The sequence below is a fragment of the Ambystoma mexicanum genome, chromosome 3q (genome assembly GCF_040938575.1).
Source record: "Ambystoma mexicanum isolate Mex_15411 chromosome 3q, UKY_AmexF1_1, whole genome shotgun sequence".
NCBI lineage: Eukaryota > Metazoa > Chordata > Amphibia > Caudata > Ambystomatidae > Ambystoma > Ambystoma mexicanum.
This window is the reverse complement of record NC_090926.1, coordinates 296018877-296045177: the sequence shown is the minus strand read 5'-3', so window position 1 is coordinate 296045177 and position 26301 is coordinate 296018877. Positions and strand designations below refer to the sequence as shown.

General features: G+C 45.7%; 1 protein-coding gene across 1 annotated transcript in view; it reads right to left on the bottom strand.

Moving 5' to 3' along the window:
- Window positions 1-26301, bottom strand: part of LOC138582483 (peripherin-like) — a 115713-nt gene that overhangs the window by 54352 nt on the left and 35060 nt on the right. Inside the window, exon 4 of the mRNA XM_069653809.1 lies at window positions 6794-6958. Coding sequence (XP_069509910.1) covers window positions 6794-6958 — 165 coding nt within the window. The remainder of the gene's footprint in view (window positions 1-6793; window positions 6959-26301) is intronic.

Below are 26301 nucleotides of genomic sequence, written 5' to 3'. Positions count from 1 at the left end.
AAACTGGTACTATGGTCTGCATTCCATCTTAAGGCTTTCATCCTACTCGGGTTGAAACATTGAGCACTCTGTAATTGGGAAATAGTAACAATTTCTAACAGTCACAGAGGATGCCAAAATGTTGAAGTGATGCTCTATAAAAATAAGGTATTACTATTGAATACATTCTCTGTAACCCATCACATGCCAGAAATGATTCACAAATGTACAAAGGTTCAGGTTGTTGCATGACTCTGATGATTCTTTTTGAGCCAACTGTTAATGATTCACTGGTTTTCTGAAGTGTCTAAGGCCATCCTCTCGGACGCACCAGCAGAAGTGCCTGCGTCTTCAACTTGCACTCTATTGCTAGGTTTGGTTGTGTGGTTCCTGCACACTAATTCAACAAGTAGACTGTCTGCTGGGCACCAGAGAGCTATTCACCAAGGTGGCTGCTTCCTCCTAGGACTCTCTGGACAGGGGAGTGCCACATAAGCCCTTATCTCCGTTTGTTGTTCCAAAAGCTGAAGGTTGAAGCCCAATCATGGTGCTATCTGGGGCAATTCTATTCTGGCTGCTTGTCTCCCTGCAAGCTTAGGATGCATGGCTGCCATCTTGATAGCTGCTGAGCCATGAGCTGCAGGAGCTGTGGACGCAGAGAACAAGATCTCTTTGGCATTTTCACTGAAGGGGTCTGATCTATAACTTCCTGGGTGATGAGGATGGTCAGCCTGGTGTATGGTTGTGGGAAGGCAGGCTCTCCTGATGGTGGACTGGGTCAGTCTGCTCTGTGGGCAGGCTCCAGTGGCCCAGTGACCATCATTCCCTGGCATTTCCTAGCCCTGCACTGTATGTGAGTTTATGCTAGAGGCCGGGGGTCGAGCGATCCTGATGCTTGGGTGGCTGCTGTGGGCTGCATTGCTTGACCTGCTTGGTCTGTCTGGAATGGTCTGCTTCATGGCAGGGTGTGCTCCTGTTCTGCTTAGCACGGGTTGTTTCTATTGATTACTAGTCTGATGAGTAGTCTACAGTCTTTAGATCAATTCTGTGCAGAATATCTACATACTAACAGGATGTCGACCACGCAATCTGTGTCTGTTTAGGCTGGTGATGAGAATCAATAGAAATTAGCCATGATACTAATTCTGTTTGCATCAATGTAGGACCTCTGAGAGTGTTAAACACGCCCACTGCATATTATCAGAGGGAAGCGGCATCGGCACTGTATTTTGTTAATAAGAAGTAATGGAGAACGCAGAGCGGGTTTTCAACTAAATGTGGCTTTTCCTTGGATTTGTTTTTGCAGATTTACGATTGATATTTTATTCGTACACACCACATCAGTCAAGAGTGGGAGGGGACTTGATATTCATATTCATACCAGCGGTGTCCATGGAAAACAGATCCCGGTACACCATGTAAACTTTATTCAGTGAATGTAGGGGGGGGGATTTGAGTGATGAAACAACACCCAATAATGAGATTAAGGATGTCACTCTTTACATCCTCAGATAACCCTGGAAGAAGAGCGGGAGAGGTGTTCGTCCAACGCACATTATGGAGTCTACTATTTGTTAAGAAAAGTATTGCCCCTGAGGAATGTCTGGCTGATTGAAGCTTATAGACAGAAACATGTACGTAGGGCATGGTAGGGAGTGTTGATGGGGGAATTGCTACTCATTTACACTCATGTTCCAAGAATCTAGGGCTGATTCAACTAATGATCTTGGGATGATGTGGACAAGCCGTTCTATGTACTAACCGTGTTCATTTGTGTATCAAAACACGTGGATTGCACCATAAGATTTTAATGAAAGTGAAAGATTTTATTTTTTTATATAATAAACTTTTTTATGTTGAGTAAAATTATTACTGTAAAGTCAATTTCTTTAGGACATTGGTGCAGTAGTTTGAGACCACGGTTACAGAAGTGATTGGTGTCATATACCTAACATTGCGTGCTTTAATGGTTTTGACGTTTATAAATTACTGTTTTATTGATCATTCATTTGCCAATTGGAGCCCCTCAGACATTACACGGCTGAGTTAACGGGAAGCTGTTGCCTGACGACATTCTGCCTTCCCTGCAGCAGTGAACAATGTGTAGCCCTGCGGCAGTGCTTGTACAGCAGGGCACACTGCTTCTTACCTTGCCTGGCCTCGGTCTCTTCAGGAGTGGGCTGCAGGGGGACTGTACAGAGAATGCGCTGCCAGATGAGACTCCATTTGGACACCAATCCTTCATTAACCATGTGGTTCACAGACGCATGGCCTTCTAACCACCTGGTGGCGGCATTATTTGACTTGACAGAGTCTCAATCCCCTTGGATCTACACTCTCCTGCCACTGGACATGGTTCTGGGGTTGCTCTTCCGTCCATTGCATATATTGTCAGTTCCTCTAGCTTAGAGACTCGGGGAGTTACCCAGGTTCTTCATAAGGAGGGTGTGCATGCAGACAGAAGATACATGTTGTAAACTATTTGGCACAAGCTAACTTCCACTGAGGGGCCACTGGGCACACTCGAGAATGACTATGCTACTTCGGGAATCATTCTGTGGTCTTCCATGAAACAAAGTTAGATGATTTTTGGCATGCTCAGGACAGGAAAATACGATGTCTTGGAGCAATAGTATTTTCTAGGACATATGAGTAAGGTGAACGTCCTAACAGGCGCTCGCCTGACTCCACAGAATAGATGGGGTTGAAGCTTCTGTTCTGAAGATATGTTGTGGACATGGCACTTTGCAGCCAAGCCGGATGACATAGTGCTTTTTAAGCATTACTTCACAGAACCTTTCTATAAGCAGGGATATCCTCGCTAGTAAGGATTTGGAGCTATATCTTGCTTACATCCCCCTAAAGTACATTGATACTTCTGCCGCCCAGGTCCTGGACACTCGCGTTACAATTCAAGAACTCATGGGGGGATCGAAGCGATGCCTGTGGATAAGGACCCAGAGAGTGACAACTTAGTTTGTGAACTCTTTAAAGAGTTTGGCTCACTACTCCACATCTTTTAAAGGTGTGGTAGGTGGTGCTAAGGTAGAGTGTTCTCTCCATCACAAAGCGAGAGGCCCTCGTGCCACTTCTACTCAAGCCAATTTAGGACCCTGAGCTCTGTGGCTCCTTTAGGCTGTTGCCCTCTTTAAAGATTGATACAACAAGATTTGCTAAGGTCTTTTCAGAGTGACACCTGAAGTATGCACCTGCTCTTGTACATTTCGATCAATCAGGGCCCACATCCTTGAATTTATTACACCCTATTTTGGATTCTGTGCCAGAAAAACCCTATCATTGAAGTGGCTGCTCTATTTTTAGATGGCGAAAAAACATTGGATTCTGTTTCCTGTCATTTGTGTCTTACTGGGATCTATGAATGCTTCCTGGACTAAATACGTCTCTCATGATCTGACCCTGTAGTTTGCAACCAAAAGGCAGTTGAGAAGGTTTTCTCTGGACGATGGCGCAAGGCATTGGTTGTACCCGCCCTGACTATTTGCCCTTGTGGCCCAGCCGAGACAGCGCCAAGCATTCATGGGATTAGCACTAGTGCGCCACAGGGCAATTTTCTCTTTGTATGTGGGTGGTATCTTGCTATTCACGAGGCACTCTGCCAAGAACCTGCACCTGCTCAGGTTGTGACTTTGGTGAATAATCTGGGCTTCAGATGAACTCGCCAAAGTGGGATCTCTTCCCCTTGACCAAGGTCACAGATCTTCCAGTGAATACCGGAAATGATAAATGTAAACAGGACTTTGGGGGCCAGGGTCAGCAGAGAAAAATCCAAGTTGCTGGCAAATTAGCACTTTGCTTAATTAGATGAACTAGTGCACAAGGTCAAAAGGTGGGCAACCCTCCCTCTTTTACAGAAGTTTCAGAACATGCCCAGAGGGCCTGGTAGATCCTTTTTTAATTGACTCTGTTCAATCCTTAGAAATCTGGTGTTACGCCTCAAAGCGCCCCTGATCATCTGAGTCATCTCAGTGAAACCATTTGACCTAGGGGGAATGGCTGCACCTGATGTGGAGCTGTATTTCCTAGCAACACTGCCTCAATTTGCCACCTACTGGAGCGATTTAGGATCGATGTGCCCCCATGTGGCGATGGAACATGAGTCTGGCTACCCGTGCTCACTCAGCTCTCGCCTCTTGTATGGAGAAGTCAAGAGTTGCAAGTTTGCCCTTGTGAGGTGCACAGAGTTGGTGTGGGCAAAGAGTTACGCGCGCTTGAATGTGACCTTTCCCTAGACTCCTGAGACTGGACCATGAGGGGCAATATAGATGGGAACATCTTGTGACCCCTGAGTTAGAAAAGACTGGAAACCTCTGGGGGTGACCAGGCTGGGTGATATCTATCCCAGAGTTTTGTATGTTAAACAATTACTGTTTTCAGGGGTTCTTGGGCGTTATTTAATATTACTGGAAGTGGGAGGCCTTCAGAGCTGGGAGTGATTGTTTACCAGCGAAGCCTGCTTATCCCCAATTCAGATGATATATTGGCAACTCCAGGGGTTGTCGAATGGTAGTTTTCACTCTGTATTGTATCGCGCTGGAGGGAACAGACCCTGGACCCCAGAATGCTGGAATTAGCAGGTAGAGGGGTATATTAGCGGGGGCAGGTCATCTAGGGAGGCAGCTCTCTGATGTTCAGTGGAAACAGATCTGGTCACACGTGCATTAGGTGTCCCTGCGGGTAAGTATTAAGCATAGCACACTTAAAATTCCGAATAGAGCTTCCATTACAATGGCAAAATGTGACATGTTCTGGGTTGGGGAGCCGCTCTGCTTGCCCTAGATGACCTAGGGCTTTTTCACGTGTTTTGGGACTACTCTGTTACCCAACCTTTCCAGTTGTCACTACTAGGCAGGAGGGCGTGATTGGGTGCTCTTTACTGCTCAATCCACTGAGAGGCCTCCAACAGGGCTTTGAGGGGTTCCACACAGATACTATTGGTATTCTTGCCCCTGTTTGCGGGGCGGTGGCTCTTGCCTTGGAGGAGCGCAGCCAGACCCCCTCTTTCAGCCTGATGATGCAGGCTGGCCCTGTGAGACTGAGCAGCAACTGTAATTTACTATCTGCTAAGCAGCGGCCCTCGTGATATTGGGGCTCCTTGACGGCCAGGGGCCTACCTCACCAACTTCCCAGGATCCTGACTCCCCTAACTTGTTGGCTCTGGACTACTCCTTGCTTTGGGCGGGTGACGCATGAGGTCAATGTTGTCTGCAGTTTGTTGACGTATGTGGGTATGCTGAACATGCATGCCTCTCATGTGGTGGTGTGTGTTGTGTATGGCTTGCTACTCATGTGCCTTTATTAATATAACGATTTCTTTTTTCTTTTTTTTTTAAAGTCCACAAAATGTCTGTACAAAAGCAAGTACCTCAGTCTCTCTTCGCTTAAAACGGATCTGGTGGCCTTTTCTTTGAAACATATATTGTCCTTTTTTTCTTTGTTTTTGACAGAAGGAGGTATCCTGACTAAGTCACTCACATCCTGCTGGGAAATTATAGGCGCCCATAACAACTTCAACATCTGTGTTTTCTCTCAGAATTTTTTTTTTTTTTTAGTTGTTTTGGTGGGATACCCCCAATTGTTTTCCCCAGTCCTGCATTTAAATATAATTTATTTCTGTACTAAATCACAAGCCATTTGAACCGATATTAACAAGTGACGTGAAACGGGTAATACGAAAAAGGCCGCCTTTTTCTGGTTACTTTTGACCAGTGGCTAGCTAAACTGCAGTTTCCGCCCATTGGCCTCTTTGGCTAGTGGAGTCCTTGGTGCGGAGGCGGAAGCCAATGCACCAACACTTCTGATTCTAACTGGTTTTATGCTTCCAAAAAGTACTCTGAAGTTTCCTGTCTCCTCTGACGGGGACCTATGGAATTCAGTGAGTGACCTATGGTTACTAGCAACCTTTATATTCGTTGGACCGAAAGAGGAAAAGTGCATCCACATTTACATGACGTGTGAGCAGAAACACCACCATATTCCCCCGTCCGGTTCCTCTGTAACAATGTGAGAGCTGCTCCCCTTGCCAGTTGCCACCCAGCAGTGCCTCAGTCAGTAGCTACCTGAATAGTAAACCAAACCATGGACCCCTCCCCCCTCCAACACATCAGAAGCAGCCCACACCCTATGCCCATTGTTGTAATGTGAGTTGGTCTTGTTCTGTATCACTGGCCAGGAGTGCATGCTGATAGAATGTTGGTGTATGTATGATAGACAGCTCAGGAGAAAGTTGAGTGCTGTGTGTGAGTGCTCCATGAATATTAGTTGGGGGCGTGAGCTGGATGTGAGAGGATGGCAGGTGGATCTGTCCCTTAGCTGTCACTACCTGCCTCGATCCTCTCTACCTGTCATGCACATACCTGCAAGTAACTGGAGTTGTACATATGGACCAAAGTATCCTGGTTCAATAAACATGGCTCCACAGCTGGTCTGTGTATTACCCAAGACAGCCCCACACGCCATCATAACACCCATCACTGTGCACCCCTCCCAAAGCACAGAAATACCCGTCAGCCGAGTTTTGAGGCTCAGACCTATGCCATCACTGTGTCCCACTGTTCAGCCCAGCAACCCAACAGTGACTCCTCCAATCATCCTCATGTGAATGTCGTACTTTCCAGTGGCCCTTTACCCCAGTATCTCAATAAACAGCCGAAAACCCGCTCTCAACAATTCGCCTCATTCTCCGGCTCCCTGCCCCACATGAGTGCCTTACTCATAAAGCATCACCTATGCCTCACTTTGTCGTGCCCTCAGCCCATGGGTGTGCCCCTGTTTCCATCCCTTACACTAGTCGTACCTTGATCGTGCTCCACTCCTCGGACTCCTGCTCGATCTTCACGGCGATGTTCTCGTACTGGCTACGGATGTCCTGGAGTGCGGCGGACAGGTCCAGCTGTGTTGTCGCCCCAATGTTTGTCTCAAGTAGCTCGCTTTTGACTGTCACTTGTATGTCACTCAACTCCTGAGCATAACGTGGAATATGTCAGTCAATGCATGTAAGTATACAGCGTGGGCTAAAATGGCAAACATCAGCTTCAAGAAGATTGTGGGATTAGCAACACACATGCAAGCACACACTAGCAGGCACACGTTTAATGGCATTTATGCCTGCAGACGGATCCAGAGAAACATAGTTTAACTTGATTTGAAATATGTTTAAAGTGGTACAAAAAACATATGCATACATGTGCGATACAAGCATACATTTCCACGAACAAAAGTCCACATAACATTTCCTCTTCCCTGTCCACGTTACATGGTCCACTATCTTTACAAAATGACTGACATACATTGGAAGTTTAAAACACAATTATTTACAGATTCGGAAATATAGTTATACATCTATTCATAAATTTCACCATACAATAGAAATTATTCGTATTATTACTCTTATTTTAGGGTTTTTGAAAAGTGCTACCTGTTGCATTTTGGCAACCTCAGAATGCATCAAAAGGAAGAGAGAAATGTTGCCTCTCGTAGAAAGCCACATCCACCGTTAGCCAACGGAATGTTTTCATATAAGCAAACTGACCAAACCAATGTTCAGTGGCATGCTATATCGACCTTTTCAACTGGGCAGAATGTGATCAAGATTTGGCAACTGTAGCTGCAAAGTCTGCTTTCGGGGTTCTCTTTTAGTAAGTGACTTCATATAAGATGTATGAGAGGTTGCGAGACTGTCTCGAGAAAGTGGGAATTTGGATGGCAGCTGACTAGATGCAATTGAACGGTGGTAAAACAGAGGTGCCGGTGGCTGGTTTCGGGGAAAGATATCATCAATGGAATTCTCAATACTGACCAGATTCTCTTGGCCCCTGTACATCTCCCTGTGCCTCTGTAAAAAGCCTTGGAGTTAAGCTCCTACCAAATGGCTCCTGGGAGGCCCAGATTTCGGCCATTTGCAGTGCTGGGTTTGGCAGATTGAAGGCCCTAAGGAGAATTCTCCCTCTGCTCCCTGCTGAAGCTGGTCAACTCTGGTGGCATCCACTGTGATTAGATCACTGGACTATTACAAAGCATTTACTTGGGGCAGCCCAAGTATCAGATCCAGTGGATGCAAGTCTTGCAGAACGCAGCAGCTCGTCTGGCACTTGGGGCCTCCCGCCTGACTCCTACTCTGCCTCTGCTACAGCGCCTGCATTGGCTTCCTGTGGCAGCTCGCATTGATATTAAGATTTTGTGTATTGTTCACAGAACTATCCACAATGTGGGCCCACATTTCCTGAAAAACAAATTGCAAAAATATTGTCCCATGTGACAACTATGTTCAGTTTCTCATCAGCTTCTTAGGGTCTCTAAATTCTGTCGGAAGCACCTGGGTGATCACTCTTTTTCTGCTCTCGCGCCCAGTTTATGGAATGCTCTTCCACTGGACCTAAGCATTCTGGTTGATTACTCTCCTTTTAGGAAAGCTCTGAAGACACATTTGTTTCATATTTTCCTTCCACTTTGCTAAGGCACTGGTTGATTACTTGAGCTTGCCGCTTCGTCTGCTGTTAGCATCTAGACGCCCTGTTGGGCCTATAAATATTAAATATAACAATGACTGGTTGATAAAACTGAAAATGGTGTCTTATCAAAACAGAATGGATTTCTCTGTGGCCTCAGCACTCACACTGCTGTAACAAATTGACTAAAGATTACAATTAACATTTTAGTCCTTTTTGTAAACAAAATGTGTCTTTAGATGAATGGGATATGCCATTGATTAAACACCTCAAATTGTGCCCAAGATAGACTTTCAACCCTAAATATGGGCTTTAGGAATCTACTTTTTAACCTGTCCTGTGATAATTACAGTATCCTGGATTATCTTTTGATTTATTTTCAGGTGGTTCCTGACCTCCTGGTACCTTCGTAATGCTACTGAAGCGCATTGTTGGATGTAGCACCCAGCGTCATCATACGCCAGAGTGCAGCATGCCGATACCCCAACCTTAGGGGAAATGGGTTGCTAGTTTTAGCTGGTATGGTAAAACTGAGACATCAGTTTAAAGAGCTTCAGTGCAAGCATGTAACCCTGCTTCCGACCATTAAGCACTGAAGGTTTTGGGGACGCTCACCGTATTGGATTGATTTACCATGCTCGGTGGGTGATGTGAGCATGGGATCCATGGACTTCCTGGTTGGAAGTAGCAGCCACGTGACATGTAAGGCTCTGATATACTTGTTGGGAGTTGGGATAGAATTCCATGGAAAGAAAGTCAGTGTTGCCTCTTTGGTGTGGCCTTAAAAACTGTTAAACATATTTTCTTGGCCTGTCCGATGTTTGGAACGCAACAACGTAGACTGATCAGGTGACTGTGCTTATGTAATACCTTTTCTCTGCTCAGGAAGCCTGTTATGCTTCTCTACTCAAAGAACAAAGCAAGCAAGTATTCCTCTTGTTAACTTGATCAAACAGTTGTTTTTAATAAAGTTGGAGAGTGTCTCTCTAGGATTGAGATTACTGGTTGATCTGGGTTATGATCTCTAGGTTTGAGATTACTTGTTGATCTGGGTTATGATCTCTAGGATTGAGATTACTTGTTGATCTGGGTTATGATCTCTAGGTTTGAGATTACTTGTTGATCTGGGTTATGATCTCTAGGATTGAGATTACTTGTTGATCTGGGTTATGATCTCTAGGATTGAGATTACTTGTTGATCTGGGTTATGATCTCTAGGATTGAGATTACTTGTTGATCTGGGTTATGATCTCTAGGATTGAGATTACTTGTTGATCTGGGTTATGATCTCTAGGATTGAGATTACTTGTTGATCTGGGTTATGATCTACAGCGAGTTAGACGGAGGTCAAATGTGACTGTCGATTACTGGTGGGACGTGCATTTTTATGGTATTATGGATTTTCTGCTCTGAATAAGTGCTCATTTATTATTTCCTATTAGATTTATAATGCTCATGTTTCTATGGTTTGTGTTAATCATTAAAAATGAAATAGGCTTGGCTGGACTCATCACTCCCCGGAGATGCCAGTCCTTATCAGAGGAATGGAAGAAAATATACTGGCATTCTTCATCTTCTCGATCTGTTGGGTAGCAGTCCAGAGTGCCCACTATTGAAGGTCATGGGAGTCCACGGGAGCAATACAATGTTCCCTTAATTATCATTCTGTTTATTTGGGACGAGTTGTAACGCTGAACTGTTGAGAATGGTGGCAGCGCATTTAGTAAACTCTATCCATGAAACCATCTAGCTCAGGTTATCCTATTGCTGTAGTGCTTAAACCCCTTAAGTGCTGCTCTATGTAAATTGGATATAAATATATATGCCCTTAGCACTTTGGGGCTACTATCGGCTTCACAAATACCTTAGCGAATGCCTAATGGGCAAGGAGGTAATCCTTCTTTGGTCCTTCTTTCTTCCAGTGGAATCGAATAGCACATGCATCTGAAGGTCAAGTCCAGAATTTGCACGGTGTGGTAAGAGATTTAGAAGTGATACGTTCACCGCAAGAGACATCTTGGCGCTGAGACTGTAAGCCTGAACTGATAAAGGGTACAGAGGCTAGTGGGCATATAGATGAAAACCTGTTCTGCAACAATCCTGGGCCATGAGAAAAATGGGCCTTGCGGACCATACAAAGAGTCTCGAAAAACACCCTTTCCTTAAAGAGCAGTCAATGTAAGGCATGCAAAGCTGGAGAGATATGGTCCCTATGACTCAGTCTCATGACAAAGCAAGCTGCAGCATATTTTGCATGGTCTGCAGTCCATGTAGGGTTGAAGAGGGTTGGCCCAGATAGACCGCATTTCAATAATCTAGATAACTCAAAATGAATCCTTTAATCCGCTGGTCTGTATGGGGAAAGTACAAACAATCCAGTAGCCTATACCAGGAATGAAGATGGACAAAAGCTCTAGATTCCTGGCTGATATGTTGACAAAAAGACAGAGGTGAATCAGAAAGAACACTGAGATTGTGTACTTGTGATTTTAGAGATGGACACAGGCTTGTGGAGGTAGGCCATACCTTAGAAATACAGCATTTTTTTTTTCATAGTTATGGTTGAGTGAGTTTCAACCTTTCAATTCGAGATGTTGCATTTAGTCATTCACAGTGATATAATATTGCAATATTTATTAAAATACAATGTAGGACGAAATCCAATATTCCTCTGAATTAGCCAGTGGTGTATTTGTTCCACGTGAGCCGCAAAGCAACACCTCTCTTTTAGCTTAATTAAATCTGAAGCGATTCTGGTGCAGCCAGGATCGAACTTCCTCCACGCAGCTCCTGAAACCCCCCAATGTGGATCCCATGTTGTTCCCGATTCGGAGAACGATCTGGGAATCGCCAGCGTATCTGTAGCACGTCAGACCCAGGGATCAAACCACATCAGCCAGAGGCTTCATATGTAGACTGAATAAAAAGGGCACTAAGAGACGACCCCTGCTGTCTTCAGGAATTCAGGGTCTATCATCAACTCTACATCAACCAAAGGACCCAGCAGTCCTCAAGAACACGAAGCCCACCAAATGACCGAAGGGGGAGAAGGAATATGAGCTGCATACAAAAGTGCCTGTGTTGCTGGGAGCCCCAGTTTGAGCCTTGGAGAGGGGAATGCAGCTAGAATTATTCAAGGGTCTTCAAGGGAAGCTGTTTTAAGAGGCCAGGGGGCATCTATCACCAAGACGTATTCTGCTTGCCTCCTGAAATGTGACCATAGAGACACAATCCTGGGTGTGTTTGTTGACAATGGTGACCCTGGAAGGTGATAGCTATGCTGTCCAGGTCTGGGGAGTCTGCAGGATGCCCAGTGACCTGTACTGCTCTGTTTCCATCCCCTTGTCAGGCCAACCAAAGAGGGTTAAAAAGTCACAGTTCAACTACACTGTGGTTCTGAATCCTAAAACATCCACCGAAGCCTGGAGCCCCAGGTACCAAAAGCTTGATAGAACCAATGCTCCCGGTGAGGCCAAGGGATGGTACACGTGACTCAGAACCGATGGAATAGCTAGGTCTTGCGGAATAGGTTTTGACTGTTTTGTGCAGTTTAAGTACTATGGTTGTGGCCTCCACCTTACCACTCCCTCCACTGGGAACCCTTAGCAATGGATTACTGAGGTGCCATGGAGGAAACACCGTCCCTTTTCTTCCAACCATCAAAGTGTTGAATGTGAGTTTGCATAGTGTGCATGCCTCACTCGTCAGTGGGGTAGAGTGATATGAGCTGCAATGTTCCTGAGTGATTCCAGGGCAAGGAGGAACATGTTAAAGCATTAACAGAATCCGTCTAGTCAGGATGTTGCAAGTACATCATGTCAATCTCCCACAGTATGGTCAAAATACCAAATTAAGGATGTGATTGATGTTATATTAGCAAAATCCACTCTTGCCACACTGGACAGCATGGCCAGAAGTGAAAGAACACAAAGAGGAGGTGTGGGAGAAATAGGCGTTCACACACCATCTGCTTCCTTTAAAAATAATTATGATATTATTTTGGAGTGGACCCCCGAAGACGGGCAGCCACCAAGCAAACCGTCTCATGCCACCCGGCCTGGAAGGCGGGTGAAAAAGATGCAGTAGTGAAGTTTTTATTAATACCTTTCGGGCCATGGCCTTTAGGGTCAGTACAAGAAAAATATATTGTGTTGTCCAACAAAGAAATAAAATAGAAATAAAGCTAAAAGAGAAAGCTGCAGGCGTGGATTTGTTCCTTGGCACCATGCTTAGCTACCAAACCATTTATAAAAGCCTGCTTGTGACGGTGTAAAATGAAATGTTGAGGTATTTGTATTTTATTTATTTATAAAGCACTTACGCCTAAGCGCTGAACAAAAGGCCAAATTGGTACAATTTCATGAAATAAAATGAACATTTACAATATGTACAGGCAGAGTTAAGAGGGACAAAACAGAAGAAAGGTTATGAGTCTGACTGAACAGGCAAAGTGGAAGAAGAACCAATTTGAAGAGGGAGAGAGTTCCAGTTCTTAAGAAGCAAGGAGATCGAAAGATCAGAGACGGGAAGGGACACAAGGAGGCTTAGACATGACAAGAAGATAGCAGATGTGGAAGAGGAGGAAATAGGAGAGCAAAGATAAGGTGGGGAAAGACCATAGAGGGATTTGAAAACAATGCATAAGAAAGTAAAGGGAAGGCGGGAATTAAAAGAAAGCCAGGACAGTGCGAGAAGAGCAGATGAAATGGAGGCAGGTGGATGGAGGCACATGGAGCAAGATAGAGACAAGTCTGAATCAGAAGATGGTAAACAGAACGGAGTGGGGAGAGTTGATAGGAAGGCCAAACAAGTCAGAACAATAGAAACGATGAGAGAAGATGAAAACAGAAATTAGAGTTTTAGAAGCAGACAGAGGCATTGTTTGGATATTAAAGGCATGGTCTGGTAAAAATGTTTATTTAAAAAATAGATAGGCAACATAAAAAAAAAAATACTAGCATTCTCTTTTTTAAAACTTCCTATGTAAAATTTTGAGCTATTCAAGCTCAAAATTTGCAAAAGCAAGCACATGGGCACATCCATTTTGTGAAATGGATGCCCTCCTGTGCTGGCTTTTGCTTTTGCGGCACTAATGAAGGAAAAGCCAGCCAGCTGTAGTAAACAAAAGCTACCGCTGGGTGGCTTTCCCTTCATTAGTGCTGTACGCGGAGGACGGGGACCAGAGATCAGAGCAGGAAAGCTGCAGCTGAATCTCGGTAAGTGCTATTTATTTTTTTTTAAAAATAAGCACTAGCTGCGGTTTATTTTCTAACTTTTCCGGGCTGGAGGAGCCCGGAAAACTTAGAAATAAAACCGCAGCTTTAAAAACGTTGTATTTATGTTTGCGGTCGCTTTTGAAGCGACCGCAAACATAAATACAACGTTATTGTGTTGGAAAACGCTGCGGTTTTTCTTTCCAAGTTTCTCAGGCTCCTCCGGCTCGGAGGAGCCTGAGAAACTCGGAAAGAAAAACAGCAGCGTTTTCCAACACAACCGCGTTGTGTTTCTGCCTGCTGTGGCTATCACTTTGGGTCTCCGGTGCTACCAGGGGAGCACCGGAGACCCAAAGTGAAAGCCACAGCAGGCAGAAACACAACGCGGTTGTGTTGACATGCCGCGTAGTGTTTCTGCCTACAGCTGATTTCCCATTTGGGGCTCTCGGGCTGCCCGTGGCGAGCCCGAGAGCCCCAAATGGGAAATGCTAAATGCTGCGTTGTTTCTGCCTAAATCCGCTTTCCCATTTGGGGCTCTCGGGCTCCCCGAGCCTGAGAGCCCCAAATGGGAAAGCAGTTTTAGACAGAAACAACACGGTTGTTTTCCGCAATGGTGCGTTGTTTCTGCCTGAATCTGCTTACCCATTTAGGGCTCTCAGGCTCCCCGAGCCCGAGAGCCCCAAATGGGAAAGCAGATTCAGGCAGAAACAACACGGTTGTTTTCCGCAATGGTGCGTTGTTTCTGCCTGAATCTGCTTTCCCATTTGGGGCTTTCGGGCTCCCTGAGCCCGAGAGCCCCAAATGGGAAAGCAGATTCAGGCAGAAACAACACGGTTGTTTTCCGCAATGCTGCATTGTTTCTGCCTGAATCTGCTTTCCGATTTGGGGCTCTCGGGCTCCCGAGAGCCCCAAATGGGAAAGCAGATTCATTCAGAAACAAAATGCGGTTGTGTTGGAAAATGCTGCGGTTTTTGTTTCGGAGTTTCTCAGGCTCCTCCGAGCCGGAGGAGCCTGAGAAACTTGGAAAGAAAAACCGCAGCGTTTTCCAACACAGTAACGTTGTATTAATGTTTGCGGTCGCTTCAAAAGCGACCGCAAACATAAATATGACGTTTTTAAAGCTGCGGTTTTATTTCTAAGTTTTCTGGGCTCCTCCAGCCCGGAAAACTTAGAAAAAAAACTGCAGCTAGTGCTTATTTTATTAAAAAAATAAATAGCACTTACCGAGATTCAGCTGCAGCTTTCCTGCTCTGGTCTCCGGTCCCCGTCCTCCGCGTACAGCACTAATGAAGGGAAAGCCACCCAGCGGTAGCTTTTCTTTACTACAGCTGGCTGGCTTTTCCTTCATTAGTGCCGCAAAAGCGAAAGCCAGCACAGGAGGGCATCCATTTCACAAAATGGATGCGCCCATGTGCTTGCTTTTGCGAATTTTGAGCTTGAATAGCTCAACATTTTACATAGGAAGTTTTAAAAAAGAGAATGCTAGTATTTTTTTTATGTTGCCTATCTATTTTTTAAATACATTTTTTTACCAGACCATGCCTTTAAATAGGTGAAAGTGACAGGTGCGGACAGTAGAATGAATGTGGTGAGAGAAGGAGATGGTAAGGTCGAAAGTTACGCCTACCTAGATTGCGAGCAGGGTTAGAAAAAGGCATAAGGACATGGTGAATGAAAGAGCAGAAACAGTCGGAGAAAGAGCAGAGGAAGAAGAAAGAAGAGGATTTCCGTCTTCGAGGGGTTCAGATGAAGGCATCGAGAGGAATCCTTTGCTGCATTGCAGTCAGACAAGAGGAGAGAGAAGTGTGCACAGTGTCAGAAAAGTCAGAGAAGCATAGGAAAATCTACTTGTCGTCAACGTAGAAGTGAAAAGAAAACCCACATTTAGAGATGACGTCAGAGAGAGTGACAGTATAAAGAGAAAAGAGGAGGGGGCCAAGAACTAAACCCTGGCGGACCGCATACAGAAGAGATGAGGGCGGGGAATAAGAACTGGACCAAGAAACAACAAAGGTGCGTTTAGAAAGATAGAAGAGAACCAATGCAGGACAGAGTCAGAAAAACCCAGTCAAGAAAGGGAGGAGACAAGGGTAGCGTGATCAACAGTATCAAATGCCACAGAAAGATAGAATAGGATGAGAATAGACACATTTTTAGAGTGTCTAGAAGAGAGAAGATAATTAGTGACATAGATTAAAGCAGTGTGTAGAATGGAAACCAACTTGCTCAAGGGGAAGCCAAGAGTGACAGTGAAGATAATGAGACAATTTAGAGGGGAGAGAGAAGAGGGTAAGGAGGCGCACAGTAGCAGTATCTTGGCAGAGAAAAAGTGAGACATATCTAGAGTGTAAAGAGAGGCAGTGTGAGGAGGAGGAGGAGAAAGTAAATGATCCCCTAGTTGGAAGAGACTTCGAGGGTGGGAAGAGTATTGTTGAATGAGGTCTGAATAGTAGGAAGATTTGGCTTGAAAAAGAGCTGTGTCATATAGAGAGAGTGAAGAGAAGTAAGAGAGGAGAGATCAGAAGGAGAGGGATATTTCCTCCAACGCCGTTCCGCACGCCTAAGAGAGACATGCAAAGAACGAAGTTAGGGGGATATCCAAGGTTGATGAGGTTTCTTAGTGGGAACAAAGGATCGAAGAGGAAGAACAGCATTAACGGTGGAAGCCACGGTAGTAGAGAGAAGTAATTGCCATATCAGGAGAGTACAAGGCAAATGTGATTAGAGGAGGTAAGGGGGAAGTAAGAGAAGGTAGAAAGGACAAAGGACAAATGTTCCTTAGATTACAATGAGAAAAAGAAGTTAAATTGGAAGAAAAAGCAGGAGCAAGAGGAGGAACATGAGAGGAAAAGGAAAAGGAAAATAAGAGGAAGGCATGATCAGAGAGATACAAAGGAGTAGCCAGATGGTAGAGACCGAATCTTGAGACGAAAAGACCAGATCGAGAGAAGAACCTGAGGTGTGAAAGGGAGGAAATGGAAAGGACTAGAGACGATAAGAAGCAAGGAGGGGCAGCAGGAGGCAGGAGGCATGGGTAGAGGAGAGATGGCGATTGGAGTCGCCGAGTAGGAAAAACAGAGAAGAAAAAGGAAGAACGAGAGAGAGTAAAGCACAAAGGTCATCACAAAATAAAGAAATGGAACTAGTAGAGCAATAAATAATAAGAAAGGAAAGGGAGTAAGGCTTTGAGAAAGTAGCAAAGTGATATTCAAAAGAGGGAAAGGATGGGTGAACTGGAGGAGGAAGACGGATAAAGGAAGAATGGTACAGGATGCTGCAGACAAGGGGAATGGGAGAAGGAAGTACAGGAAGTAGAGAAGGAAGCTGGAACAACAGTGTCAGTGGAAAAGATCCAGGTTTCAGAATGCAAAGGAATTTAAGATTTAAACAGAAAAAGAGATTGAGACTAAAGTGACACTTCTTACACTGAGTCTGTGCATTAAGAAGGCCAACAGAGGGAGACAGAAGACTATTACAAGAAAGAGAACAGGAGAATCCCAGACACAGGGGACAAGCATTAATATAAGTTATGTAATGTTACGGGAATGTATACTATGCACTGCTGCCATTGGCATAAGTAACACAAAGAAAGATTTGCCTGCTTGAGTAGCCCTCAGAAGGACTGCAGGGCAAGGCTGGTGTGACCCTTTGTACAGAAAGAAAAGGGAACATGTTGTCCAAGCAGATGTGCGGAGGGGTTGAGGATGAGTCAGTGGCGCCAAGTATGCACTGACGCTTCTACTTTGTGTATATATATATATATATATATATCCACTCTTATTGCCTTTACTGTGGTGCACAATGCCTACTAACAGCCGGTGCTTTGTTATAGGGCTAAAGGCTAACCTTTGCAATGTCAAACTTACAAAGCACTCAATCCAACTATTTCAGTGCAAATAGCTTTATTATATTAAAAACATCATCATTACTCTATTAAGCAGCATAACAGTGATCTGTCTGCGCCACACATTCCACCCCTATGCAGAGACTTCCTCAGGTGAACTGAATCAATTTGTTTAATGCAAGCCTTCTTCTATTTGTACTCTTTTTGGGTACTCATGTGATCAAAGTCATGTGATTTATTTTGGAGGTAATCCTCTACCTAGCTGAAATGCTAGCGGCCATCTTGGACCTGTATGGTTATTCTAATCCATATGGACAAAAACATGTAAAGGGCTCATACCTCTGTCTGTTCTAACAGACCGTTAACATTAACGGTTCGCATTTGAGTAAACATAATTGTACTATATTGTACTGCTATAATCATCCATGTGATCCGAAGCCCAACTAAAGGGAGATGCCTCCTGAGTTTCCACATGGAGTCTGGCCTAGGACTCATTGACATACACGTCCTTGAAGGAGACGCAATACAATCAACAGCACCCCCAGACTGCCCGAAGGAACTCATCTGCACAATGGGATACGCGCACGTAGTCGGCAACCCCATCACGAAGGACATGATCCTGGTAGAATTCCCGCTCTTCTGGAAAGGGTTTGAAAGGATGAAAGGTCCCCCCGTCAAGCTGCACGTCGACATGTTAGTTCGACCCGTCCCCCAGCATCCGAGGAGGGTAGGTTTTCACCTGCAAGCTGCAGTCTCAAGGGAATTTATGCAGTTTTTGGATGATGACATCATTGAACCAGCCACCGGCCCAACCCCATGGGTCTCACCGCTAGTGATTGTGGCCAAGGAAGGGGGAGTCTAAGACTCTCTGTGGACATGAGAATGGGCAACACTGCCATCCAGAGGGAACGCCACCCATGACCTCGAATCGAAGATATGATCGTCTAGCTGAACAGTTATTTTTTCCAAACTGGACCTTAACCGAGGTTACCATCAGGTGGTTCTGCATCCAGAGTCGAGGGGCATCACCACCTTCGCAGCCCATGATGGCCTGTTTTGTTACACATGCCTCAACTTTGGTATCTCTTCAGCAGCCAAAATCTTTCACGAGGCCATCAGGCAAATCATCAGACCAATGCGAGGGGCCCTGAATTACAGCAACAACATCATAGTCTTTGGAAGTTCTCGTGAATAACACTACAATGCCCTGCTTGCTACCTGCACAGCTGTCCAAGGAGCAGACCTTACCCTGAACATTGACAAATGTCAATTCAGCAAAGCTAAACTAAACTTTTTTGGGCATATCTTCTCTTCGGACGGGATGATGCTGGATCCTGACAAGGTCTCTACCACTTTTAACCTGCAGGAACCTACCCAGGTGGCTGATGTGCGATAATTTCTGGGGATGGCAGGGTACTGCAGCCGTTATATCCCGCACTATGCCTCCATCACCGAGCCACTGAGCTGCCTACTCCAGAAGGACACTGCATTCACCTGGTCAATTGAATGTCAGGAGGCATTCAACACCATTAAACTAGCACTGGTGGAAGCCCGGAGGCTGGCGTACTTTGACCCATAGTGGCATACCGAGATAGTTGTGGACGTGAGTCCGGTGGGGATTGGCACCATACTCGCCCAGACTAATGGAGTTGACTCACATCCCAGGCACATCGTTGCCTACACCAGCAGGGCACTGGCCCTGCCCGAGTCTGCCTACTCACAGGCTGAGAAGGAGAGCCTGGCCGCTGTGTGGGCATGCAAGCACTTCCACAACTTTATTATAGGGAAAACGTTCACACTCATTACAGACCATCAGGCGCTGCTCTCCCTATTCGGGAACCCTAGGACCAAAATGCCCCCCAGAAAAGAGCGGTGGGGCATCAGGCTCCAAAATATGACTTTGAAACCATTCACAGACCAGGAGGCGAAAACAACCCGGCTGATTACTTGTCAAGGCATCCTGAAGGCAAGCCAATATCCAGACCTGAGGACAGAAAGTATATCAACTATGTGACCTCATATGCGCTCCCGCTCGCTATATCACTAGAAGCAGTCGCCTCCCCTTCTGCGGCGGACCCCTCCATGGCGCTGGCGATCAGCCTGATGGAGAACAACAGGTGGAAGGACTATCGCTGGGCTGTGCTAAACCATCCTGGAGCGTGCAGGGATGAATTGGAAAGACTCACCAAGATACACAAGGAGCTGGCCTTAAAAGATAAAGTAATAATACTTAAGGGGTGCCGACTCATCATCCCTGCGACCCTCAGAACAGAGTTCATCAAGACAGCGCACAAAGGACACTGAGGTGCCGAGAACACAAAAAGGCAGCTCTGGTGTCATGTGTGGTTTCCCTTCCTGGACTCAATGGTCGACCGCTGGGTGAATAACTGCTTAGCGTGCCAATGCACGGCCAGAGCAGAAATCCCGGTCCCAATCCAACCCACACACATCCCTGACCATCCCTGGGAAAGGGTTGCTGTTGATTTCTATGCACCCCTAGAGTCGGGGAGTACCTCCTGCTGTTCATATATGAGCATTCAAGATTCCCCATCGTGAAGACAACAACTTCCATAGCTTTCTCCCACGTGGCCACCATCTCTGATGAGGTAGTAAGTGAATGGGGAATCCTGGTCACCATCAAATCTGATAAAGGACCCCCATTCAGTGGGCACAAGTTCGTGACCTTCATGAAACACATGGACTTCAACCATCAGATGATCACACCTCACTGGCCACAAGCCGATGGTATGGCCGAGAGGTTTATGGCCTTGATCAAGAAGACGCTGAAAAGAGCCCGCATTGAGGGTACTGACCCGCATCAGGCACTCTGTCACCTGCTCCGTGACTTTTGCAACATGCTTCACGGGGCAATCAACAAGACTCCGGCTGAAATGATGATATTCGCACACAAATTGTGAGACACTTCATGACCCAGCCAGAAGTGGATCAGGCGGTAATAAGTAGAGATACAGAGTGGAAAGAGAAAACACGAGTAGACACTGATGAGAGAAGAGAAGCAAGGCCCAGAGAGTTCCACGTCAGAGAGGAAGTGTCGGTGCAGCAAGCGTTGTCAAGAAAGACTGATTCCATATTTGCACCAAAGCCACTGCAGATCACATCTGTCAAAGAAACCATGGTCACGGCTGCCAACGCTGAAAAGGAAGTGACAAGGAACAGCTCCCTCTTCAAACACGTCGACATGAAGGAGGATGAAAGGCCTCTGCCTCCTGATCCTGATCCCCAGCCTGGTGAGTCACCGGATGAGCTGTGGACTCCCCCAGAAGAAACCCCTTTCCACCAGTTGGAGCCGACTGGAGCAGACAGGGTAATTCAGGATGGCGATGCAAGAGCCAGGCCCAGCGCATCATCAGGAAGCCGCTTCGCCTAGTGGAAGAGTGCTAGGTGGACGTTGGGACATTTTTCCGAGGGGGATGTTGTGGGGCACTGTCTCTTTAAGGCAGAGACAGGAGTCATGCGGGGCATGACGTGGGAGAGGGGAGGAGCGAAAGGAACAGGTAAGTTAGTATGTAGATGAAAGGGAATAAAGAAAGAAGTTTAATTTCATCTCTGCTTTCATGTCCATCAGCAACTCCAATGCTACACCCATGCTGCTCTACCTGTGGTGGTTTTGAAGGACTCACAGTGTGGCTTGAAATAGAAGACTTACATGTTGCGTTCTCGTCACGGCTTCTCAGAGAGTGCTGCCTCACCACCATTGACGTATTGTTTTGTATAGTGCCACATGTCACCTTGCATTCTCTTTTTTAAAACTTCCTATGTAAAATTTTGAGCTATTCAAGCTCAAAATTTGCAAAAGCAAGCACATGGGCACATCCATTTTGTGAAATGGATGCCCTCCTGTGCTGGCTTTTGCTTTTGCGGCACTAATGAAGGAAAAGCCAGCCAGCTGTAGTAAACAAAAGCTACCGCTGGGTGGCTTTCCCTTCATTAGTGCTGTACGCGGAGGACGGGGACCAGAGATCAGAGCAGGAAAGCTGCAGCTGAATCTCGGTAAGTGCTATTTATTTTTTTTTAAAAATAAGCACTAGCTGCGGTTTATTTTCTAACTTTTCCGGGCTGGAGGAGCCCGGAAAACTTAGAAATAAAACCGCAGCTTTAAAAACGTTGTATTTATGTTTGCGGTCGCTTTTGAAGCGACCGCAAACATAAATACAACGTTATTGTGTTGGAAAACGCTGCGGTTTTTCTTTCCAAGTTTCTCAGGCTCCTCCGGCTCGGAGGAGCCTGAGAAACTCGGAAAGAAAAACAGCAGCGTTTTCCAACACAACCGCGTTGTGTTTCTGCCTGCTGTGGCTATCACTTTGGGTCTCCGGTGCTACCAGGAGCACCGGAGACCCAAAGTGAAAGCCACAGCAGGCAGAAACACAACGCGGTTGTGTTGACATGCCGCGTAGTGTTTCTGCCTACAGCTGATTTCCCATTTGGGGCTCTCGGGCTGCCCGTGGCGAGCCCGAGAGCCCCAAATGGGAAATGCTAAATGCTGCGTTGTTTCTGCCTAAATCCGCTTTCCCATTTGGGGCTCTCGGGCTCCCCGAGCCTGAGAGCCCCAAATGGGAAAGCAGTTTTAGACAGAAACAACACGGTTGTTTTCCGCAATGGTGCGTTGTTTCTGCCTGAATCTGCTTACCCATTTGGGGCTCTCAGGCTCCCCGAGCCCGAGAGCCCCAAATGGGAAAGCAGATTCAGGCAGAAACAACACGGTTGTTTTCCGCAATGGTGCGTTGTTTCTGCCTGAATCTGCTTTCCCATTTGGGGCTTTCGGGCTCCCTGAGCCGGAGAGCCCCAAATGGGAAAGCAGATTCAGGCAGAAACAACACGGTTGTTTTCCGCAATGCTGCATTGTTTCTGCCTGAATCTGCTTTCCGATTTGGGGCTCTCGGGCTCCCGAGAGCCCCAAATGGGAAAGCAGATTCATTCAGAAACAAAATGCGGTTGTGTTGGAAAACGCTGCGATTTTTGTTTCGGAGTTTCTCAGGCTCCTCCGAGCCGGAGGAGCCTGAGAAACTTGGAAAGAAAAACCGCAGCGTTTTCCAACACAGTAACGTTGTATTTATGTTTGCGGTCGCTTCAAAAGCGACCGCAAACATAAATATGACGTTTTTAAAGCTGCGGTTTTATTTCTAAGTTTTCCGGGCTCCTCCAGCCCGGAAAACTTAGAAAAAAAACTGCAGCTAGTGCTTATTTTTTAAAAAAAATAAATAGCACTTACCGAGATTCAGCTGCAGCTTTCCTGCTCTGGTCTCCGGTCCCCGTCCTCCGCGTACAGCACTAATGAAGGGAAAGCCACCCAGCGGTAGCTTTTCTTTACTACAGCTGGCTGGCTTTTCCTTCATTAGTGCCGCAAAAGCGAAAGCCAGCACAGGAGGGCATCCATTTCACAAAATGGATGCGCCCATGTGCTTGCTTTTGCGAATTTTGAGCTTGAATAGCTCAACATTTTACATAGGAAGTTTTAAAAAAGAGAATGCTAGTATTTTTTTTATGTTGCCTATCTATTTTTTAAATACATTTTTTTACCAGACCATGCCTTTAAATAGGTGAAAGTGACAGGTGCGGACAGTAGAATGAATGTGGTGAGAGAAGGAGATGGTAAGGTCGAAAGTTACGCCTACCTAGATTGCGAGCAGGGTTAGAAAAAGGCATAAGGACATGGTGAATGAAAGAGCAGAAACAGTCGGAGAAAGAGCAGAGGAAGAAGAAAGAAGAGGATTTCCGTCTTCGAGGGGTTCAGATGAAGGCATCGAGAGGAATCCTTTGCTGCATTGCAGTCAGACAAGAGGAGAGAGAAGTGTGCACAGTGTCAGAAAAGTCAGAGAAGCATAGGAAAATCTACTTGTCGTCAACGTAGAAGTGAAAAGAAAACCCACATTTAGAGATGACGTCAGAGAGAGTGACAGTATAAAGAGAAAAGAGGAGGGGGCCAAGAACTAAACCCTGGCGGACCGCATACAGAAGAGATGAGGGCGGGGAATAAGAACTGGACCAAGAAACAACAAAGGTGCGTTTAGAAAGATAGAAGAGAACCAATGCAGGACAGAGTCAGAAAAACCCAGTCAAGAAAGGGAGGAGACAAGGGTAGCGTGATCAACAGTATCAAATGCCACAGAAAGATAGAATAGGATGAGAATAGACAAATTTTTAGAGTGTCTAGAAGAGAGAAGATAATTAGTGACATAGATTAAAGCAGTGTGTAGAATGGAAACCAACTTGCTCAAGGGGAAGCCAAGAGTGACAGTGAAGATAATGAGACAATTTAGAGGGGAGAGAGAAGAGGGTAAGGAGGCGCACAGTAGCAGTATCTTGGCAGAGAAAAAGTGAGACATATCTAGAGTGTAAAGAGAGGCAGTGTGAGGAGGAGGAGGAGAAAGTAAATGATCCCCTAGTTGGAAGAGACTTCGAGGGTGGGAAGAGTATTGTTGAATGAGGTCTGAATAGTAGGAAGATTTGGCTTGAAAAAGAGCTGTGTCATATAGAGAGAGTGAAGAGAAGTAAGAGAGGAGAGATCAGAAGGAGAGGGATATTTCCTCCAACGCCGTTCCGCACGCCTAAGAGAGACATGTAAAGAACGAAGTTAGGGGGATATCCAAGGTTGATGAGGTTTCTTAGTGGGAACAAAGGATCGAAGAGGAAGAACAGCATTAACGGTGGAAGCCACGGTAGTAGAGAGAAGTAATTGCCATATCAGGAGAGTACAAGGCAAATGTGATTAGAGGAGGTAAGGGGGAAGTAAGAGAAGGTAGAAAGGACAAAGGACAAATGTTCCTTAGATTACAATGAGAAAAAGAAGTTAAATTGGAAGAAAAAGCAGGAGCAAGAGGAGGAACATGAGAGGAAAAGGAAAAGGAAAATAAGAGGAAGGCATGATCAGAGAGATACAAAGGAGTAGCCAGATGGTAGAGACCGAATCTTGAGACGAAAAGACCAGATCGAGAGAAGAACCTGAGGTGTGAAAGGGAGGAAATGGAAAGGACTAGAGACGATAAGAAGCAAGGAGGGGCAGCAGGAGGCAGGAGGCATGGGTAGAGGAGAGATGGCGATTGGAGTCGCCGAGTAGGAAAAACAGAGAAGAAAAAGGAAGAACGAGAGAGAGTAAAGCACAAAGGTCATCACAAAATAAAGAAATGGAACTAGTAGAGCAATAAATAATAAGAAAGGAAAGGGAGTAAGGCTTTGAGAAAGTAGCAAAGTGATATTCAAAAGAGGGAAAGGATGGGTGAACTGGAGGAGGAAGACGGATAAAGGAAGAATGGTACAGGATGCTGCAGACAAGGGGAATGGGAGAAGGAAGTACAGGAAGTAGAGAAGGAAGCTGGAACAACAGTGTCAGTGGAAAAGATCCAGGTTTCAGAATGCAAAGGAATTTAAGATTTAAACAGAAAAAGAGATTGAGACTAAAGTGACACTTCTTACACTGAGTCTGTGCATTAAGAAGGCCAACAGAGGGAGACAGAAGACTATTACAAGAAAGAGAACAGGAGAATCCCAGACACAGGGGACAAGCATTAATATAAGTTATGTAATGTTACGGGAATGTATACTATGCACTGCTGCCATTGGCATAAGTAACACAAAGAAAGATTTGCCTGCTTGAGTAGCCCTCAGAAGGACTGCAGGGCAAGGCTGGTGTGACCCTTTGTACAGAAAGAAAAGGGAACATGTTGTCCAAGCAGATGTGCGGAGGGGTTGAGGATGAGTCAGTGGCGCCAAGTATGCACTGACGCTTCTACTTTGTGTATATATATATATATATATCCACTCTTATTGCCTTTACTGTGGTGCACAATGCCTACTAACAGCCGGTGCTTTGTTATAGGGCTAAAGGCTAACCTTTGCAATGTCAAACTTACAAAGCACTCAATCCAACTATTTCAGTGCAAATAGCTTTATTATATTAAAAACATCATCATTACTCTATTAAGCAGCATAACAGTGATCTGTCTGCGCCACACATTCCACCCCTATGCAGAGACTTCCTCAGGTGAACTGAATCAATTTGTTTAATGCAAGCCTTCTTCTATTTGTACTCTTTTTGGGTACTCATGTGATCAAAGTCATGTGATTTATTTTGGAGGTAATCCTCTACCTAGCTGAAATGCTAGCGGCCATCTTGGACCTGTATAGTTATTCTAATCCATATGGACAAAAACATGTAAAGGGCTCATACCTCTGTCTGTTCTAACAGACCGTTAACATTAACGGTTCGCATTTGAGTAAACATAATTGTACTATATTGTACTGCTATAATCATCCATGTGATCCGAAGCCCAACTAAAGGGAGATGCCTCCTGAGTTTCCACATGGAGTCTGGCCTAGGACTCATTGACATACACGTCCTTGAAGGAGACGCAATACAATCAACAGCACCCCCAGACTGCCCGAAGGAACTCATCTGCACAATGGGATACGCGCACGTAGTCGGCAACCCCATCACGAAGGACATGATCCTGGTAGAATTCCCGCTCTTCTGGAAAGGGTTTGAAAGGATGAAAGGTCCCCCCGTCAAGCTGCACGTCGACATGTTAGTTCGACCCGTCCCCCAGCATCCGAGGAGGGTAGGTTTTCACCTGCAAGCTGCAGTCTCAAGGGAATTTATGCAGTTTTTGGATGATGACATCATTGAACCAGCCACCGGCCCAACCCCATGGGTCTCACCGCTAGTGATTGTGGCCAAGGAAGGGGGAGTCTAAGACTCTCTGTGGACATGAGAATGGGCAACACTGCCATCCAGAGGGAACGCCACCCATGACCTCGAATCGAAGATATGATCGTCTAGCTGAAC